This window comes from Trachypithecus francoisi, unplaced genomic scaffold (assembly GCF_009764315.1).
Source record: "Trachypithecus francoisi isolate TF-2019V2 unplaced genomic scaffold, Tfra_2.0 Lachesis_group13, whole genome shotgun sequence".
Classification (NCBI taxonomy): Eukaryota; Metazoa; Chordata; class Mammalia; order Primates; family Cercopithecidae; genus Trachypithecus; species Trachypithecus francoisi.
In genome coordinates, this window is record NW_022681458.1 from 32,687,373 (window position 1) to 32,710,236 (window position 22,864).

Sequence of the window (22,864 nt, forward strand, 5' to 3'; positions counted from 1 at the left end):
GGTGACTCTTGTTATTTTTTATCAAAGAGACTGGTGGCATTTTGTCCCCACCCTAGAGATTTTTGGAACTTTGAATTAGAGGGAAATGATTTAGGTATCATTCCACCCCTGGACCCTCCCAAATTTCAGGTCCTTACATTTCAAAAGAAATCACACCTTCCCAACAGTCCCCCAAAGTCTTAATTCATTACAGCAACAGTTCAAACTCCACAGTCCAAAGTCTCATCCAAGACAAGGCAAATCCCTTCTGCCTATGAGCCTGTAATATCAAAATCAAGTTAGTTACTTCCTAGATACAATGGGGGTACAGGCATTGGGTAAATACAGCCATTCCAAATGGGAGAAATTGACCAAAACAAAGGGGCTACAGGGCCCATGCAAGTCTGAAATCCACTGAAGCAATCAAATTTTAAAGCTCCAAAATGACATCCTTTGACTCCATGTCTTATATCCAGGTCACGTTGATGAAGGAGGTGGCTCCAATGGCCTTGGGCAGCTCTGCCCCGGTGGCTTTGCAAGGTATAGCCCCCCTCCTGGCTTCTTTCACAAGCTGGCATTGAGTGTCTGCAGCTTTTCCAAGCACATGGTGCAAGCTGTTGGTGGAGCTACCATTCTGGGGTCTGGAGGACAGTGGACCTCTTCTCACAGCTCCACTAGGCAGTACCCCAGTAGGGACTCTGTGTGGCAGCTCCAACCCCACATTTCCCTTCTGCACTGCCCTGATAGAGGTTCTCCATAAGGGCCTTGCCCTTGCAGCAAACTTCTGCCTGGATATCCAAGCATTTCCATACATTTTCTGAAAACTAGGCAGAGGTTTCCAAACCTCAGTTTTTGACTTCTGTACACTCACAGGCTCAACACCACATGGAAGCTGCCAAGGCTTGGGGCTTGCACCTTCTGAAGCCATGGTCTGAGCTCTACATTGGCCCCTTTCAGCCATGGCTGGAGCAGCTGGGACACAGGGCACCAAGTTCCTAGGCTGCACACAGCACAGGGACCTTGGGCCCAGCCCACAAAACCACTTTTTCCTCCTAAACCTCCAGGCCTGTGATGGAAGGGGTTGCTGTGAAGACCTCTGATATGCCCTGGAGACATTTTATCCATTGTCTTGGGGATTAATATTTGGCTCCTTGTTACTAATACAAATTTCTGCAGCCAGCTTCAATTTCTCCTCAGAAAATGGGATTTTCTTTTTTACTGCATTGTCAGGCTGCAAATTTTCCAAACTTTTATGCTCTGTTTCCCTTTTAAAACTAAATGCCTTTAACAGCACCCAAGTCACCTCTTGAATCCTTTGCTGCTTAGAGATTTCTTCTGCCAGATACCTAAATCATTTCCCTCCAATTCAAAGTTCCAAAAAAACTCTAGGGCAGGGACAAAATGCCACCAGTCTCTGATAAAAGATAACAAGGGTCATCTTTGCTCCAGTTCCCAACAAGTTCCTCACCTCATCTGAGACCACCTTAGCCTGGATTTCATTGTCCACATCATTATCAGCATTTTGGTCAAAGCCATTCAACAAGTCTCTAGGGAGTTCCAAACTTTCCCACATTTTCCTGTCTGTGAACCCTTTGAACTGTTCCAACCTCTGCCTGTTACCCAGTTCCAAAGTCACTTAAACATTTTCAGGTATCTTCTCAGCAGCGTCCCACTCTACTGGTACCAATTTACTATATTAGTCTGTTTTCATGCTGCTGATAAAGGCATACCTGAGAATGGGAAGGAAAAAAAGGTTTAATGGACTTATAGTTCCACGTGGCTGGGGATGCCTCAAATCATGACAGAAGATGAAAGGGCACTTCTCACATGGTGGCAGGCAAGAGAAGAGAGCTTGTGCAGGGAAAATGCCCCATATATAATCATCAGATCTCATAACACTTATTCACTCTCACGAGAACAGCCCAAGAAAGACCTGCCCCCATGATTCAATTACCTCCCACAGATCCCTCCCATAACACGTGGGAATTCAAGATGAGATTTGAGTGGGGACACAGCCAAACCATATCAATTTTGGTAAAGATAAAATTTGAGCAGGGCCTAGAAAGACAGTTTGATGACCTATCACCAGATGGTGGATGAAAGGATGGGTAAATGGGGATAGTAACACAGCACGAAGGAAATACTTACATAAAGACAAATACCACAGTTCCTCCTTTTCTTTTCCCTAACCTATAAATTCAAGATCTCAGGTTTCTGCCAGTACCATACAACTCCTCACACCATAATACTGGCATTCTCAAGGCCCTCTCATAAGTACCCCAGAGTGAATCTGCTCAATTTCCCAGTCTGTATTTTTATGTCTCTGGTTTTATTTTGTTTCAGCTGTTACAGTGCCTCTTGGTTGACATCAGTGCAAATGCAGGTGCTCATGTCTCAGTAAGTGTCCCAGCTTGGTCAGAATGTATTGAATCAATCAATCTCACCTTTCCCACTTCTTCCAAGCAAGCTGTCCTGCCTGCAGCATCTCCTGCCTTGAGGTGGAGTATCCCTACGCCTTCTCATGATGCTCCAGGAAGCCCAGAACCAAAACAAAGCATCACGCTCTGTTGTTAATTAGGAAATATTTCTGTTATATTTTGATCTTACAGGGGAAGAATTAAAAAATCATCCTCAAACCAACATCAAGATGACACAGGTGTCTGATAGATGATTACATTTGGGGACATTTATTTTCAGAACAAAATTTAGTATTTTCCAATGACTCTAGTTCTCTTAAACATAATTTTAACACACTTGAACAAAACAGAAAACAACAATTCTATAATTACAGATCTTACAATTCCAAAATTAAGTGATTCCTTCCAAACTTATACTGCAGTCTATGGTTATCTCTAAAAATCAGTTATCTTGACATGACTTCTCCAGACTGCTCATACTTAACAAATTCCTTTACTCTCTTAAATTTAGTTTACCTCATATATTGCTTAGAAATTCTGACCATAATTTATCTAATTTTACTCCTACATATACAAACATCAAATTAACAGAATCTATAGTATTATAATAGCCAAAAACAGAATTAAGTAAGGGATCTAATTTGGATTTTAAATTCTGGGCAAATAGTTTCTTTGTTAGCACATATGATGCATATATTTACATAAAACCATGTCACATGCAATGCACGACTACAAAACAACTTTATATCCTAAAGTTAAGCTATTTTTAAAACTATGAACATAGCTATATAAATGGAAAGATTTTTCCCCTAAATTCAAGACACAGTTTGACAGGTTTTGGAATGCAAGTGAAAAGAACGTGGTCACAAAATGCATGTTAAAGTCTTTGTTTCATCACACTAGTCATGTGACCTTTATCTGTGTGAGCTGTAGTTTTCTTTTCTAGAAATTGAAAAGATTGCATAAAATGAACTCACAAGTTCTGTAATTTTACTTGCTTTGTGTTCTTATTTTGCCTCTTTCCTCTTCCCAGTTCCCCAGGATATCTATTTTATATGCATGTTTTGTTTTTCCAACAAGTATTTATTGAGTGGTCACTCTGTGCCAGGAAACTAGCTAAGCACTAGGCATCATAAGTTTAGAAAAAAAAAAAAAAATTATCCTTGTTTACATAAACCTTGCAGTTCGGTGGACAAGATGGACATTCAACAGTGAAAGACATGATATACCATGATGTTGAGAAGAAAAAGCCTTTCTACAACCTGTAGATTACAATTGGTAATCTAATTTAGATTGGAGGGCATCAAGGTCACAAAGAAAAAGTAGTATTTCAAATGAAGCATAGAAGGAAGCACATTCCAACCTTCTAGAAGTACAGTGGGGCATGTAGAACAGCCCTAAGAAAAACAGAGGTGGACAAGGTCAAGCAACTGACTGGTAAACAACATAGCCAGGGTGTGGCATGTAAAGAGGCACAAGCACGAGTGAGGCATCTTTGCTGGATTATCAGAGATGTTAGATTTTATTATAAGTGCATGGAGTTCACTGGGTGGGGACATTGATCCTGAAGTCAGCACCTGGCTCCATCACTTAATATTGGGTATTCTTGGACAGTTTCTTATTTAGAGTTATTTGTCGGATTAGATATATTGATGTATATAAAACGCCTAAAACACTGCCCAGCACATTGTAAGAACTATGTCATGTTTGTTGTCATTATTATCTTCATCCTTCCTGGCTTCACCACACAGAACAACTCAGAAGAAGGAGCACCACACTCTGAACATACGGAGCTTAAGTTCTCGGCTTATTTCTCCCTTTACAGACAGGTTCAAAAGTAAAAGGAAGGATGTAGGCTTCATGGTCCATAAGAATGCGGGCCTGAAATCCCAGGAGGAAAATACGTAGGAGAGTTTTGTTGGAAATCACTGCAAGACTATTTCATTATCAGATTAACCTAGAGATGCCAGTTGTTACATAGGAGACAGAGTGAGGTCAAATACAAATTTAAAAATAAGAGGCTTTATTCTCCCTGTTGAAAATGGGGGAAGAGATTTCACTTTCCCCCTTTTTCTTAGAGCATTTACCTTAGAAAGCTTGTATGTACTTTCTCATCTCTTTGAAATGTTTATAAATCCTTCTGAAGATTAGATAGGCCTTTGGACAGCTTTATGGCCCAGGAATGTCTTTCACAAGGACCTAGGAACCATCTTTTTGAAATGTTAACATCAAGAGAGATAGCATCCCCATCTCCCGGTTTTTGTAGGGTAGGAGCTTAACTTCTGTACGCACCTATCTTGAAGTGGCAAAACTTCCTCCTGCCATAAAGAAATGACAAACTTGTTTTTCCTCCAATAAAGCTACTTAGCCATGACAAGTGGTCACCCCAATTACCAGGTAAAGTTCGGATGAATCATGGGTGTCATATAGTATTGTCAAGTCCCTCTTACTTGAGAACTAGTTATTTTGTCTCTTGAAAGCATACATACAATGAGTAGTAACTGCTTGGCTACACAAAGGAGTGAGACTTCTTTCTCTTTGCAATCTCTTAGCAGATTGCGTGTAATGCACACCACATTCTGGTTTAATAACTTAATACTAAAAGTGTTTTTCTTCTGTATTACCTATGTGGAGAAGATTTTTAGATTAGGAGAAGATTTTTGTTTTAAATTATATTTCCCCAATAGTAGAAAGCTAGGGAAAAAAAGAAAAGAAAAGAAAACTTGCTCCCACCATTATAAAATACAAATGCTGGATAATCTGACAAAAAGTTTTTAAACTTTTTTAAATGCATCAGAGAACAAAGTTATAGGATGAGCAATTAACCCAAAATTTAAGGAAACTCTGACATCTCCAAGGAGGATGGAATGTAAGCACTTGCTTCCCTGGGGCAGATGCCAAAAGCTAGCTGATGAGAAGAATTCGGCTGAAATGTTGAACAAATTGTACAAACAATGAACTATCCAAAAAAATTAAGAAAAAAATCAATTTACAATAACAACAAAAAAGAATACAATACTTAGAAATGAGTACCAAAAGCACAGGCAAGAGAAACAAAAATGAACAAGCAGGATTACATTAAAATAAAATGCCTCTGCACAGCAAAGGAAACAATCAATAGAGCGAAAAGGCAACCTGTCAAATGGTAGAAAATATCTGCAATATTTATGTATTGAATATGTTCAATAAAAATTAACGTATTAAATAAGGGACTAATATCCAAATGATATAAGGAACTCAGACAACTGAATACCAAGAAACAACCCAATTTTAAAATGGGCAAAGGAGCTGAATAGACGTTTCTCAAAAAAAGACATACAGCTCTAGCTCACCAATCCCTAGCTGAAGGAGAAGTGGGGTGAGTTAGGCAGTCTCTATGCCATACAGATTGCCCTCAAAACAACCTACAAAAAAACTACAAAGGCCAGTGTGCCATCTACTGGATGGGTGATGAAACTTCACCGGTAACAACCTGGATACCAAGGCACTTGGTGAAATTAGATGTTATCAGAAATCCACTGAAAGCCTAATCCATAAACTTTCCTCCTAGCGTCTGGTGCAAGAAACTGCTAAGGACTTCAAAACAGAGCAGCACATCCAGAGCACAGCTACTGGTGCTTTGTGGGAAACAAATGAGATCTATCATAATGGCCTTTCTGGAGACACCGAGCCGTGTGTAATCCAGGCCAAATGTGTAACAATGATGCCAGAAGACATCCATGCTGCATTCATGGAGAACTTGCTTGACAATCCACTAAGATGGGAAACATTCCATTCTCAAAGAAAAAAATAAAAAGCTCTTCTTCCTCTTACTGGTATTTCTGAGCATCAGATTCCCCCTGCCGCCACCCCCATGGAGTCAAAAGGCACCTAAGTAAATGACAGTCAGTGAAAAAATAGGGAACAGAAACCAGGTATTGGCAGTCTCTCCATTTTCATTTTTGTGTGAATTTGTAATATAAATGCATGGAAACAAAGTATTAATGCACACCAAATGTTTCAGCTGAACAAGTTTCAGCAGTTCACCTTTATAGCAGTTATAAATAGCTGTTAAATTTTTCTGAACAAGGCCAGCATTTGGATTTTTAAAAAAACAAATTTCTTGACAGCAACTAACTGGCGTTAGTAGCACTTTTATCATACAGTAAATTCCATCCATTCACTATATTTTTCTGAATAATTCTACATGCAAGTACATGTTTTTAATGTTGTTTTGTGCTGTTCCTGTCAGTTTACTACCAAAATGCATTAAGCTATTTTTAAAAAGCAGAGGAGTTGGCCCTGTGGTGGCTCATGCCTGTAATTCCAGCACCTCAGGAGGCTGAGGCAGGTGGATCACTGAGGTCAGGAGTTTGAGATCAGCCTGGCCAATGTGGCGAAATCCCGTCTCTACCAAAAACACAAAAATTAGCTGGGCATGGCGGCACGTGCCTGTAATCTCAGCTACTCGGGAGTCTGAGACAGGAGAACCGCTTGAACCCAGGAGGCAGAGGTTGCAGTGAGTTGAGATCGCACCACTGCACTCCAGCCTGGGCGACAGAGTGAGACTCCATCTCAAAAAAAAAAAAAAACTTACAAATAGCCAACAAGTATGTGAAAAGGTGATCATCATCGCTAATCATCAGGGAAATCAAAATCAAAATCACAAGCTATCACCTCATACCTGTTAGAATGGCTTAATGGGGCTGGGCAGGGTGGCTCCCACCTGTAATCCCAGCACTATGGGAGGTGGAGGCGAGTGGATTGTTTGAACCCAAGAGTTTGAGACCAGCCTAGGCAACATGTCAAAATCACATCTCTACCAAAATACAAAAATCAGCCAGGCATGGTGGCACATGCCACCTAGGACTCATGCCATGAGTCCTAGTTTACTCAGGAGGCTGAGGCAGGAGGACCGCCTGGGCCCAGGAGATCAAGGCTGCAGTGAGCCGTGATTGCACCACTGCACTCCAGCCTGGGTGACAGAGTGAGATCCTGTCTCAAACAAACAAACAAACAAACAAACAAAGAATGGCTTAATGGCCGTTGGTAGTTCAAAAAGACAAAAGATAAACATTAGCTAGGATGCAGAGAGAGAGAAAAAAAAATGTGTACCCTGTTAGTATGAATGTGAGTAGGTGTAGTAATTATGGGAAAAAGAATTCAGGGTTTTGCTTTGTTGCCCAGGCTGGTCTTGAACTCCTGGCCTCAAGCGAGCCCCTGCCTATGCCTACCAAAGCACTGGGATTACAGGCATGAGCCACCACGCCCAGTCTATTCCTATTTCATAGATGGCAAAAGTGGACCCTGAGTTTTTAAAACTTGCCCAAGCCTAGCCTGCCCAGAAAAATTTCAGCCTGCACACTCGACAGAAGGGCAGGCCTGGGATGCTAACAAAGACAGCCTGGCCCAGAGTCTATGCTGTAACTACTGTGACACATTTGGCGTCACTCCCAAGAAAGGGCAGACCTCCTTGGTCCTTCATACTGTGTCCATGTGCATCTCAAACGGGCTGGACAGACAAATCATGCGCTGGTGTGGCAGAGCTTTCCCCGTCTTTACATCTTCAAGCAGACCTGGAGAGAAGAGCGCTCGGGTGCCCAGCAGGTTCACCACAGTGGTGCTAACTTACTGTCTGCCTGGTTTGCCAGCAAGTCACAGGGAAGATCATAGAATGTACTTAGGAAGAAGTTTCTTTTTAATCAAGTATTTATTGCATTTCATAACAGGAACTCACATAGGAAGCAAGAAAGCGAAAGTGAATATAACATTATGTGTACTTTTCTCACCTCGTGTTTTATTGTGTTTGAATAGAAAGTGAATCACGGAATGGTTTACCTGGAAAATTACAAAAGTGAGAGCTTAATAACTTTTTCAAAATGTAAATATCGATTTCTCGATTATAAAGTAGAGCCTTCCGATGCCCCTAAAATGGAGAATACTAAAATGTTTAACAAAAGGGTAAAAATAAGCTCTACTCCTACCAAAAAGAGTTAACAATTATACCATTTTGGGTAGATAACGTTACAGCCTTTTAAAAAATAGTCACACCGATGGTTTGCCAGGTTTTATAGGAAACAAGGAGAGCGGACATTCTGCAATCAGAAGTGCCTATGCACAAACAGAGAAGCCATCATGGTATCATCCTAGGGGACCGTGGAGCCTGGGAAACCAGATCATCCCTGGGAGTCCCCTCATGTCTGAACAGCCCATTACTGATATACAAGATACAATGTGTTAGCCTTATTGCTGTCCAGAAACCAACATTATTTTTATGACTTTATGGAGACATTTTTTTAAGTTCATGTGTTGCAGGGAGTAGGAGAAATCTACCTGGAGTGTGGGCAAGTTATTAACACGTGCAAAGTAAAAATGATAATAGCTAATGCTTATAGCGCTATGTGCCAGCCACTGTTCCGAATGCAGCCCAATGATTACCTCTTGTCATCTACTCTATTATTCCCATCTTATAGATGGCAAAAGGGAATTGTGAGTTTAAATAACTTGCCCAAGACCAGCCTGTACCATAAAATTTCAGCCTGCACACTCGACAAAAGGGCAAACCTGAGATTCTAATGAAGGCAGTCTTGCCCAGAGCCTATGCTGTAACCACTGTGACACTGTCAAGTGGTCAGAAAAGGACTGTCTGAAGAGGTTGTCCGTAAGCTGGGACCTGAAGGAAGAATGCACAAGCAGGGGGAACAGTATGGCAGGCATACAGAACAGCACAGGTGGGAACAGTGCAGCACGTTCAGGGAACTAAAGAAAGCCATTGTGCGGAGCTGAGGCAGCGGGAAGGAGATGAGGCGACATGAGATGGGGGAGGAAGAAGGGACCAGGTCATGGAAATGAGGAAAATGTGTATGCCAAGTGTGAAGGGACAGTGCTCAGAATTCCACGCCCTAACTCTCTCAGACCTATATCCTTTCCACTTCACATCACTGTGGCTTAAACCCCCACCCAGCAGACACCCACAGTGGTTTCCCCACTGCCAGCTTCAATGAAGACCTGAGATCTTTCCAAATGAAAAACCTGATTCCTTCACTTTCCAATGTCTAAACCTTTGGTTGTCACCCCTTGCAGGATTAGGTGTCAATTCTTTAGTGAGGCTTAGAAGCCCCTTCAGGGTCTGGCCCAGCCTCCTTTGCAGTCTCAGCTCCTGATATTATTCCACACCCACACTCAACCTTGGCACAGGCCGTTGGAATGCTCTCGTACCACTTGCCAGCCTGCAATGAATACATTTCCCCCATTAATCACTACCACCTTAGCTCAAGATTTTGTGTTTATTATTTACTTCCAATGCAGATATTAAATTATTCTTTTTCCCGAATGTCAATCATGCTTACAGAGCTCTAGTCTTTGGCATTCTAAGTGAAATAATCATTGTCCTTGGAATCCAGGTTTTAAAACATATCAACTTGGGTTCACTACGTATAATCCAAACTCCTGGATTTCCAGGATTTCTGTGTGTGCTTCAAGCTGATGCTCTGCATCAGTGCCACAGGCAATCTAACTACCTGGTGTTACACATCACAGAATTATCCACACAAGCCTTCCATATTCTTATTCCCAGGAGGGCCAAATCTCTCTCCTAGGAACTCTGTATTCTTGAGGTGTATCTTCTTGTCTCTTGAGGTATTCCCCTCTTTTGAATTGAAAACTATACCTTGGAGTTTTTCTTTATAATTCTGTTTTTCCTTTCCTTTAGTTTTCCACTTGCTTTTTTAGTTTTTCTCTTTCATAACTCAGCCTTCTCTAAATTATTGATTAAAATAAGTAAATTATTTATTTCAAATCCAATTCTTGACATTTTACGAAAACTTTCAGATACACTAGTAGATTGTAAGTTAAGAACCTTCAAGGGAATTATGATAACACTAAACTATAATAATGAAACAAAAAGGTAACTCTTAGTGAACAGAAAGATATTCTTGAGTATCAGGTGTGATTTTTGAGATTAAATGAACTTCATAATATAGGAAAAGTACTTCAGAATTCTTAGCTTAGAACTGTCATAATTTTAACTCAAGAAGAGGAAAATGGCCTTCCACATTAATTTTCTTCAAAGTTTATTGAGTGTGCCATCACTTCTATTTCTCCTCCAAAGGCGAATCTTCAGAAACCCTTTAATCACCTAGCTTTACTGTTTCACATTACAAGTTACAAACCTCAGAAAATAAATTTTTCATCCATGTTGATGATGTGAGTGACTTAGATCTGTAAACAAACTATAAAGCTTTGGATAAAAATCAGTCATTTCCACAGAAAATGCCCTAAGATTTCCTTTTCTCCACTGTTCTTTGCTTCAGTTCCTGATAATTTTACAAGGATCTCCTGGAATTCAATAGGTCCTTCATTTTCATCAAATGTAAAATCAAACTTAATCATTATGATTAATCATTATATAATCATTATATTAAAATGTGGGTAAATTTGAGAGCATTAATTAACTCTTATTGGTAAGTCTCAGTACAAGACACTGAAGGCAAAGAAGAATAATAAGATATAGATTGTTCCCTTAAAAAGATAATAGTAAGATATGGAGAAGCAAACACACAGAAGATGAACTAGAAAGGAGGAAAATAAAAGCCTTGAAAGTATAAATAAGGATTAAATACCAACGAATGAAAGGGAAATCTGAGCAGTTAATTTTTATCTTTAAGTTCACTGATGTCTCTCAGGGATATAGTTACAGATCTAGGATTGTTTATCACTGGATTAATATAGTAGCATTTCATTTACATAAAAAATTAAAATTACAGGTGTTTACACATTCAAGCCATTCATTCATCCATAATCCATTTTTGAGCTTCTCCTAGGATATATGGAATTGGGACCAATTTGTTAATAGGATGGTTTAGCAAGGACACAAAATAGCTTCTCTAAAAGTGTTCTGTATTTTATTTCCCTCTCTAAACATTTATTTCAACGGACTTCTAAACTGAAGATTCCTTTTGATCTCTCCTATTTTCTTTACACATTTTTCCTATGAGGTAAATAAGCTTTTATCTGATTCTTTGGATGAGGCTACAATACCTCAACTACATTAATAGCTGCCCTTCTGACAAAGTGGGTGACACATTGTCCAAAAGAAAAAAAGAGGAATATGAAACTGGGAAACAAAGAAAAACATCAAAATTAGTTAATAATCAGGTTGCTACGTTGTTTTCTACTTTAACATTTATTATCAGGATAGTAATTGTTTTTTTAAAATGCTTGTAATATGTATTACCTACATGAACACAAGGTGGTATAATTTCTTTAACAAACCAAAAGAAACTGACACCTTAAAGTCTTCAAAGAAGATCAAGAGTAAATATTTTGATAAGTTTTATTAGATGTGAAGAAGTGTGTGATTTTGTTTTCCTTTGCAACACAGATGCAATGTGCATTGGAAATATAGGCAGACAAGGTTCAGTGCAAAATGCATTGTGGTCTTTCTCCCTACTATCAGGTTAGTGAAAAAGTAATTGTGTTTTTTGCCATTACTTTCCATTTTAATTTTCTATCTAATATCTATTAGATAGAATTATGTGAGATATTTCCTGGTATAGGATGTACTTAACTCCTTGGGGGAAGTGTGTCAAATAAAAGCTTTAGGGAATACTTTATACATCATATTACCATTCTTCTGTCTCAGTAATTTCTCTGCTTTCCTGCTATTCCATCTTTCCCTCCCTGCCACACTGACCTACTACCAGGTGGTCAGAATGTTAAAGTGGTAAAATAATATAATGGGTGAAAAGGAGACGTAGGGCCTTCCAACTCCCTAAACATAGAAATGCTCACAGATATTTTGAAGTCTCAGAATTGACCCAAGTGCTAACTGATTAAAGGAAGGCTTTCATGGGTCTCAGTGTCAGTCACAATAAGGGTCTGATCTCTGTCCCAGACTCTCCCAACAGATGTTGCTGTACATGTGAGTTTCTCAAATCTATTGTAGAATGCAGTGACAGACACACTTTCTCTGGGTTTTAGCAGCAGGTTAATTATCCATCTCTTTTTTAATTATACAAACTTTTAAACTTACCCCAATAGCTGCTAAGATTGGTGCTTGATAGATCCACTTGATGTCTCCAGCACTAAGTTCCCAGCACCTGCGACATTGAAAAAAAAAACTGTCATGAATAAATTGGCAAAGCAAATAGGTAGTAAGAATTAAGTAGAATTTTAAGTTTTACCAAAAACTCCAGCCCCACACTTCCAATTAAGAAAGAAATAGACAAAGAAATCTTATCGTAAAACACCCAAGCCAGCAGGGCAGGGAAAAAAAACATGTGGCAGGTGTTGATTTTCATATTATTAGCTACCCCTTGAAGATGAGTAGAGAATTATAAATATTAGTGAATTACTTTTATTGTGACAAAAGTTAAAAACCATGTTTCCAGAGCCACAAAAAGTAATAGTCTTCTAAAATGTCATACAATTCATACTTCACTTTTACTATTATTGGAATAAGCCATAATAATTTAAATTCATTGATAGAGAAAGTTCTCTCTCTCAGACATTACAGCAATTCTATTTTACTTCATAAATTGTAGATTCCTTACAATAATGCAAGTTATTCTTATCCATAGTAATGCAACAGAGAATGAATGCAAATTATTCTTGTCCATAGAAATGAAAATTAGCTGTGATGTTCAGTGGAATGTAATTGATTAGTATCCTGAGAATATTGAGTAGTTTTTGCATTTATTTGTAAATTTTGGTATTTATTGTACTGAATGTAAATGTGGTTCTTTAGATTTCTCCTTTGAACCAACCATAACATCTTAGTAGTTCTCTCATTAATTAATGAGGTTAAAGTATCTAGAGAAATGCAACTCAAACCCACAATGAGATATCATCTCACACCAGTTAGAATGGCTACTATGAAAAAGTCAAGAAATAACACACGCTGGCGAGGTTACGGAGAAAGGGAACCCTTATACACTCTTGGTGGGAGCGTAAATTAGTTCAACCACTGTGGAAAGCAGTATGGCGATTCCTCAAAGAGCTAAAAGAAGAGCTACCATTCAACCCAGCAATCCCATTACTGGGCATATACCCAGAGGAATATAAAGCATTCTACCATAAAGACACATGTTTGCAAATGTTCATTGCAGTACTGTTCACAATAGCAAAGACATGGAATCAATCTCAATGCCCATCAGTGATAGACTGGATAAAGAAAATGTGGTACGTGTATACCATGGAATATTACACATCCACAAAAAAAAAAAACAGGATCATGTCTTTTGCAGGAACATGGATGGAGCTGGAGGCTATCATCCTCAGCAAACTAACACAGGAACAGAAAACCAAATACCACATGTTCTCACTTATAAGTGGAAGCTAAATGATAAGAATTTGTGAAGACAAAGAAGGAAACAGCAGACACTGGGGTCTACTTGATGGGGGAGGGTAAGAGGAGGGGGAAGAGCAGAAAAGATAACTATTGGGTACTGGGCTTAATAACTGGGTGATATAATATTATGTGCAACAAACCTCTGTGACGCATGTTTATTTATGAAACAAACCTTCACATGTACCTAAAATAAAAGTTAAAAAAAAAAATCTTTGACAGGTGTTCATTTTCTATTTGTATAAGATCCATGACCTTATCTTAATTTTAAAAAGTTTGTTTTTAACAGTATTTAACTTAAAAATTATATAATTTGCCTATTTTTTATATTTGGTGCTTCCCTTCCACCCTAACTTGAGTTTAAGTTCTACACGGGCAGAGATCACTGTTGTTTTTGTGTTCTGATGTACTGCAAGTCCTAGAACAGTATGTAGGTAGTCAATAAATATCTACTGGATTGAATTGACATCAGCTGAATTCAAATTAAGTTTTACTCATGCTCACCCAATCTCCCAATCTGGTTTGTACTAGTAAAGATCTTACACTAGAATAAATAGCACAGAAATGATAAGAAACTAGCACCACTTGGCACTTTAATATAGCACTTGAAACAGTCTTTTTAAACTAAAGACACATAAATAAAAGTCTTAAGTTTATTTCTCTTTTCACAAAACCCAGTATTGATTGTGGCAATGATAAATAATAAAAAGAAATTTGTGGGATACAATGATAATTTTTAAACTCTAGATAATAAACATAACAAAGTTACTTTTTTATTAATGAGCAAGTTATAGATAATAAAATACCATCTTGACTATTCCTTACGGGTTAAACATTTTCAATACACACTAAGAACTACATTTTTTTAAAGTTTAACTTTTACATATAGGAATATGTTCTCATTTTTAAAGTCAAACTATATAAAAAGACAGCCATTGAGACGTCTCAATCCTCCCCACATTCCTGTCTGCCTCCTTACAGATAACATCTTCTATTACCTTATTGTGTATGCTTCCAATGCTTCTTCATGCATATGCAAACAAATACAAAGGTTATATTCTTACTTTCCTCTATCATACAAAACTGTCATGTATGCACTATTCTGCAATTTGCTTTTTCCTTTTACAACTGTATTTTTTATTTCTTTGCATATCCATACCAATTGAGCTCAGTAGCTCCGCACTCCACTGGGAGAATATACCACAGCCAAATCAACCGGAACCCTACACTAAAATGTAATTCTGGTTCAGCCAAACTGAAATGCGCATATTCAATGGACCTGAAGTTTGAATAACATGGAAATTTAAGAACAAAAATGTTACATTTGCATATTATTGAACATTTTCTGGCATTATTTACATGTATCTGTTTTTCACATTATTTAACCAGACAAGAAAGATAAAAGACAATGTTACTGAGTTATGCAGAATCACACTACCCTAAAAAAGCATTCTACCATAAGGAAGGTGGCATATATCATGTGACTGTAAATTGAACATTGATTCACTTAGCCAAGATCTAAGCTACAAGGTTTTCAGATTCCATAAATTTTCTTTTCAGTTTTTGACATTTGGTAATATCTTCACAGTCTTCTTTCTTTGCTTTAATGGTATTTTGTCATGGTGTCTCCTAACACATTGGGATTCAATTATGCAATACAGGCTCTATAAAATGCTTGCATTTGGAAGTAGGTCAAAACCAGCTACCTCTAAAAACATAAAACACTTCTCTTTGATGCTTTTCAGTGTCAAAGTTTCAAATTTGCCCTGTGATATAAGAAAGGAAGCTGAGATTTCAAACCTTTTAAAGAAAATGCTATTAATGCTTGTTTTTAGTTAATTCTTCAATGTTCCCACTCACATTGTCTTTGTTAACATGTCCCCGAAACTACTCTCTGTTCAAATTTTTAATAATAAACTTTAACCTTCCAGGAAATGCAGTTCTGGATGGTGAAGCAAGAGATACAAAGGTCTGACTAGAAAGTAGGACTTCCTACAGTCAGGGTTGAAGTGGGTTGTTCTGCCCAAGGAATCCAGAGAATTGAATTGGCTGAGTACTACCTTCTCTCCAGAACTTATACAATCAGTAAGAGTAGAAGAAGTGAGAGAAGCTGACCCCAAAAGCCTGTGCAGATGTTCTAGAAATGTCAGGCAGCTTCTTGGTCCTTTGCAGCCCCCACCTTTGCTGCTGGATGGTGAAACAAAAATATAGCAAAGAAGTAAAGAAGTTATGGGTTTCTCCTCTCACTGGCATCTCTTATCTCCTTTGAATGAAGCAAAAAGAAGATAATAAGATTATCTTGTAAGGTGTTTTTGCTTTTGTAAGTAAAAAGAAAGAGAACAAAATTGCTCACTGTTTAATTTAATTTGCCCAACCTACTTGATTATCTTAGCTGACCTTAGTAAAATAACACCCTTTTTTTTTTTTTTTGAGACAGAGTCTCCCTCTGTCACCCAGGCTGGAGTGCAGTGGCATGATCTTGCCTCACTGTAGCCTCTGCTTCCCCAGTTCAAGTGATTCTCCTGCCTCAACCTCCCAAGTATTTGGAATTACAGGCATGCACCACCACGCCCAGCTAATTTTTTTTTTTTTTTTTTTGCATTTTTAGTAGAGATGGAGTTTTACCATGTTGGCCATGCTGATCTTGAACCCCTGGTCTCAAGCGATCAGCCCGCTTTGGCCTCCCAAAGCAATGGGATTACAGGCATGAGCCACCACACCCAGCCCAAATAACACCTAATAGAATTTTAGATCTGAAAGAGACTTCTTTTGTATGTCAATAGAGTTTAACGTATCGTTTAAAACTGGGTCTGATATGCTTATCTCTAAATGGCCAAGATGCAGAGAAAATCAGAGGTTTCACTTCGAAAAGCCAGATTAGAAAACAGTGAGTCTCAAATGTAAGACATGAATATGAACCCCATCCATCCTTTGAAGATATTTAACTTCTGTTCTCTCCCGCGAATGTTGTCACATGGCACTATATAGGTCAGATAACACCCAAGAAAACCCACAAAAACTCCATCTATAGAAAAGCTGAATTTTATGTGAAGTTGAATCAGGCAATTTTGAAATCTTCTCAGGTAAGTAGTAATATAGCTTATGTTTATAGGCAAAATTAAATATAAAATGACCCTTCATCCAATTATCCCAGATTTGGGCACTGTAAAATTCAAGATTTTATTCTGAGTAAGTTAGGAAGAAAGTGAAATATTTTGCACGGTGGTCACATGATGTAACTAATTGAATGAATGAGTCAAAATTCTGCTTCAGTCTAGCTGTAAGCTTTGAGAATGTGTCCTGATGTCTCTGGATCACATTTTACTTATCCCTAATACAGGAGGATTGAACCAGAAAATGCCTTCAGTCCTATCATCTCTGAAATTCTGTATCTAGGTCATACAGTTACACATCTCAGAATACGATCATGATAGCATTAATTAGTACCTTTTTACTGATGCCACCTCCCTCCCATGTAAATCAAATAGCAGCTGTTGCAAGTTTTCTTTGTGATTTCCAATCTCACTGTGTATATATAGCAATAATGATGTCAATGTAGATAACATCAACCCTCCATTGTTAACAAATTCAAATAGCATAAAGGGATCAAAGCAAGGAAAAATCCAAAGCCAACAAGTTTTAGAATTGAGGGAAGCTGATGAATGGGGAGCTTTGAAGCAAGTAGGAGGAAGGCTACTCCTAAAGACAATGACTCTGTACAGTTCCAATTTTCAGAAACAGTGAGTGACGGGTTCTTTATAGAGTTTAGGTATTCACAGCATGTGATATTTTTTTTCAGTGTATAGCAGACAAAATAATTCCTGAAGGAAATATCTAGTAACTCAAAACAATATATTGGCTTAAATAAAGTTCCCAGGAGATAACAAAAAAGGAACTGCTATCACAAAGCGTACACAATCTATGGATATTAAATTGTTCTCTATTAACATGAAAGAATTCTTGGCATTACTGCATATATAGGTTAAAACTGCCTCTCTTTAAATTACCTTTTCTTTATCATAAGTGTGTTAATCTGCTTGACATGTGATAGCAAAATACCACAGGCTGAGTGGCTTAAACAACAGACGTTATTTTCTCAGTCTGGAGACTAGAAGTTCAAGATCAGGGTGCCAGCATGGTCCATTTCTGGTGAGACCTCTCTTCTTGGCTTGTAAGTAGCCTCCATCTCGCTGTGTGCTCACATGACCTCTTGTTTGTGTGCACAGAGAGAGAGGGAGAGCCAGCCTCTCTGGCATCTCTTCTTATAAGGACACTAATCCTTTCATATCAGGGCCCCACTCTCATGACCTCCTTTACCCTAATTAGGTCCTTATAGACCCTATCTCCAAATACAGTCACGTTGGGGGTTAGGGCTTTAACATGTGAATTTTGGGAAACATAATTCAGTCCATAGCAATAAGCTTGACCATGAGAGCAAAGCGCAGGTACCCGGATGCTTTTCTACTTTTTCCTTTTCTTTCTTTGACTCATCATTATTTAAAATAGAAATAATACCCAAAAGATGAATGTTTTCATGTTCATTCATCATATAGCCCCTCAAGAGAAACACAGACAACCAGGGGACTCTGGTCAAAGTCCATTTGAGACAACTGAAAGCCTTTACCAGGCAGCCTCCCTGCAGTCAGGCATGGAGGCACTTGAGTCAGACAGAAGCAAAGGGCGATTTACAAGCTATCAGACACTTATAAGGAATGATAGGAGATGGACGGTCAAGATTTTTTCTATTTATATATGATGATCGGGCCTTAAAAGTTACTGGTTCTTTACCCACAATGAAGGTAACATTTATGGTTTGTCTAAAATGTGGAGTTTACAAAGCCCTTTCGTAATGGCCTCTCATCTAATTCTCAGATCTGTCCCCTGCTAACTCACAGCATTAGTCACAGCCAAGAATATTATTCTCATCTTACAGATGGAAGACTGAGGCTGAGAATAACTGCTGCAAGTCCTGAATGGAAGAAAAACCACATCTCCTTATAACTCACAACTTTTATTAACTCAAACTTTATCATTGCTTAATAGATACTGAGCAAAGAGAGAAAAAATGGTCAGCCGAATCTAGAAGAATTGATCAGCATGCATTGAAGAGTTATCTACTGTAAAACAGGGAATTTCATTTATGCCCATTTGGAATTCATGGTTTGTTGGAAAAATGAGACAGTTACACTTGCACATTAAGAGAAATAAGATGGTAGATAAGAAAGGAATAATTATATAATATGTATACTAAATGCTGCAGGAATATGATAAGGAAGATTTATATGGTAGAATAGTAGATTTCAAACACACTAACAAGGTAGAACATTTGTAGTTACAGTTTTCACCATAAAATGCAGATATATTTAATTTTATCATTTTATACGTGAAATGCAGATATATTTAATTTTATCATGTGAATGAGAAAAATATATGCCAGGAGACAACACTGCATATATACATGCAATATAAATACACAGGCATGAGCTCATATGTCAACAAAAAATGGGAATTGTTGAAAAGTCCATGGTAGGTGATAACCTATTTCTGATTTACAGAACAGAAAGAACTAGAAGTTTTACCTCTCTGAGGTAAAAAGACAAAAGTCTAGACATAGTGAAGATAAGAGAAAAATTGTCTAGTGTACTCTGGACATTTTCCACTGTGCACTCTTGATTACCAGACGTGTTAAATCAACTGAAGAGTGAGAAGCTATCAGTGATATTATAAAAAGAATCCCTCTTCAACTCTACTCCTCCACATATAATAAAAATTCCACTTATCTCAATAGAAACATCTTATCTGCCTGTAAGTATTTTCTGAATGCCTCTAGAGCCTGAATGTCTGAGATCAAAGTCCTTTTCTATCATTCATGGCTGTGCAACCTTGGACACAACTTCTCTGACCTCAGTTTCATAGAGTTGATAATGAGTTTTAATTTACTTAATTTTGCAAAATTATGAAGTACCTGGAATATGGTCAGCACTCAGAAATACCAGCAACTGTTTTAATTATTACTTTTCTCCAACATCAGAACATAATTCCCATGTTCTGGTAATTATCTTTACAAAATGCAAATTTGCTGTCATTATCACTGAACAAAGACCAAACATCCTAATTTGGCCTATGAGGGTCTATAGGGCCTCCACCCCTCATCTTTTCTGCAGCCTAATTTGTAAGCTCTAGCTTCAGCAGAAGCAGGGTTCCATCGACTTGACAGGATAAAAATCAAAATATTATAAGCTAGGATTAACGGAAGGATGAGTTTGGCTTTCTAATGAAATAACAATATACAAAAATGCTGTTTTTTAATTCTTTAGGCATTACCTGTGAATACAAATTAATGAAGCAAAAGAATAATACTTGTTAATGAGTATTTAGCACTTACTACCAGTATATTCCAAACTTTGCATTAGGTATTTAACACACATTATCTCATTTATTCTTACAACAACTCTGTAGACAGTAGTATTCATTTTAACTGCATTTGATAGCTGAGAAAACTGAGGCTCAGAGAGGTTAGGTTGTACATCTGCTGTTCCAGAACCAAGAAGTAGCAGAACAAGCCTATAAGACACCTGTACCTGAGCTCCTTCTCACCACACTCCCATTGAGTACCAGGTACTACGCTAAGTGTTCACAATAATGTATTAATGCAATTTATACATTATTATCTCTGCTTTATACATGAGAAACTGATACACAAAGAGATCATGTGTTTTGGGTCCCTTGGTCCCAAACCTAGCAAAGCAGTTAAATCAAGATCTGAACTCAGGTCTGTCAAAATGTAAAGAAAGGATTCTTTACTATTCAATGCAAATGTACCCTTTATACTTAAATGGTTCTTTAAACGTATTAGGTGTACCATGATACATTAAAATGAATCCTTAAAAATGATACATTTTAAATGATTTACAGCATTGTTGCCCTGTACTTTAAAATGATACATTAACTTAGCCCGATGCTACCTGGAAGAACTTAACGACTCACAGTTAGAGATAAATTCCACTTCTAATGTATGTTTATCATTTTAAAATATTTAATTCTGCTACAGAAGATATGATAACAAATGGGAAGGATGAAACCCACAGTTTGCATTAAACAGAGATGAGTTAGTAGACCACATGTGTGTAAAACACAGGTACTAAAGATACATGAGGCAAATGGGCTCTAAATATTCATTATATACTAAATAAACAAGAGCCACGAACAATCCCTGACACACAGAAAGTTCTTAATATTTTTGAGGGCATCGTCAGCCAGTGATTGATGCAATTCCTTCCCACGTGTCCTTTTCCCAAGGGCCACAAATAAAACCCAGAACTTCTCTGCAGGCTAATTCAGAAGCTACCACTGTGGCCAGTGTACTTGCCCCTCCATCTCTATGAGGGAGTAAGTATGTGTCACTGGCCCAGGGCACCAGATTCTGTCTGTAGTTCCGCTTCCTGCCACCTTATCCCTGGTCCTCATAACCACACCATCCGCAGGGAAAGCTGATGTGGCAGAGAGAGAGCGGAAGTATGAAGGCTGCTGATGTGGCAGAGAGAGAGAGGATGTGTGAATGCTGCCTACGCTAGGAATCAGGTAGTGTGGTTCTTCAATCTGCTTGCACTAAATCCTAAGTGGATTCTCTTACCCATCTCTTTCCACTTGCTTCTTACACTACATTTTAAATTTATTTCATAATCTATGGAGGTCAGGCACCTGCATCTAGTCTGTGAGTGTTTCTGCTCCATGACCTCTGGAATAGACAGCTTGCTGGTAATGTGTTGGAAGTTACCATTGCATCAAGGTAATTTTCTTTGTGGCATCCCTAAAGAGCAATGGCATCAAGAACAGTAGCTAGTGTGAATTCTGAGCAGGAAGCCTGCATCTTGAGGACATCTGAGGTTCTCTCTTTTCCTCTTCCTTTTCACTCACCTCGCATCAGCCAGGGTTGCCCGTGCCACAGCCCATGCTGCAACAAACGCTGCTGGAAACCCTGCAATCAGAAAATGATTCAGAGACTAGATTTATTTTAAGATTAAGGGATTTTTTTCCTCAAATTCACCATACATAGGAATATACTACTAGCAGTTCAGAGAGAAAAATAGACATGAAAATTTCTGATATGTGAACAAGAAAAGTCCACTTAATTTTCAATCGTGTCAGTTTGAGAAATTATCAAGAATATTAATGTTATTTGTTCCTCTAGTCTGAAGATAAAAACTGGCCTAATTTTTATTTGAGGGGTGTAGGGAAAAGCCATATTTGGAGAAGAGTGAAGTTCCTAGGGTTGGAAGTAGGCAATGGTTAGCGCATTTGACTTTGACTCGTGTCACGCTGACCATCATATGTTCTCAAAGACTGAAGCAACAACAGACTCCTGAGAAGCTGAGGGATGCTGTTGTTTAAAAACTTAGAACTTTTTCATCCTAAAATAGAAGGCCTATAGAGGCAAGTTATAAAAATCAGGAAGCTTTAACCAGTTTAGTCTCTTCTTTTAGTTCATATTGGCGCAAGAGAGAAGCATTTTCATGCATTAATTAAAAGGAATGCATGAAATGCATTCCTTTACAGTCTTCTAATCGAGATATTTGTCCTTCGTAAGTGCTAAACACCTTCTGGGCTTGCAACATCAAATCCATTATACCAACTTTCTTTTGCCCCCCAGTAAAAGTTCACTGTCCAGCTCATGTTGTAGTTTAAACTCTGACATAACACACACGCAAAATCGTGAACCATAACTTTTATGCAACACTGCAGTAGGGGACTGAAAGATTTAAGAGATGACTTTTCTTATGTGGCCTTTATGAAAGAGGTTTAAATAAAGGATATACAGAAACCATAAGGAAAACATTTTAGAATCTAGGAAGCACCTTACAAAAGGGGAAAACAAAATTTTGGTCTAGGCAAGAACATTTTTTATCACGCATACTTTTAAATTCTTTACCTTTAAAAAAACACATTTGTAATTTTTTAGATATTCTTTCTTAGTAACAAAGTGAACAAAAAACAGGCTTAGAAAAAGAAAATTTTCAGAAAAAGATGAAAATAATGATATGCACAATCATGTCTTTGGTCTCCTTGGTGACCATCTAACTTAAATTCAGCCTGCCTATATTTCTACTGAATTTTATGATTCTATATTCCAATTTTATTTCTT

General features: G+C 38.0%; 1 protein-coding gene across 5 annotated transcripts in view; it reads right to left on the bottom strand.

The window, feature by feature from the left end:
* Positions 1 to 22,864, bottom strand: part of PTH2R (parathyroid hormone 2 receptor) — a 145,438-nt gene that overhangs the window by 21,496 nt on the left and 101,078 nt on the right. For all 5 annotated transcript variants that reach the window (XM_033230471.1, XM_033230470.1, XM_033230469.1 and 2 more), the window contains 2 exons: positions 21,640 to 21,700; positions 12,409 to 12,475 (listed from right to left, as the gene is read on the bottom strand). In XM_033230471.1, coding sequence (XP_033086362.1) covers positions 12,409 to 12,475; positions 21,640 to 21,700 — 128 coding nt within the window. The remainder of the gene's footprint in view (positions 1 to 12,408; positions 12,476 to 21,639; positions 21,701 to 22,864) is intronic.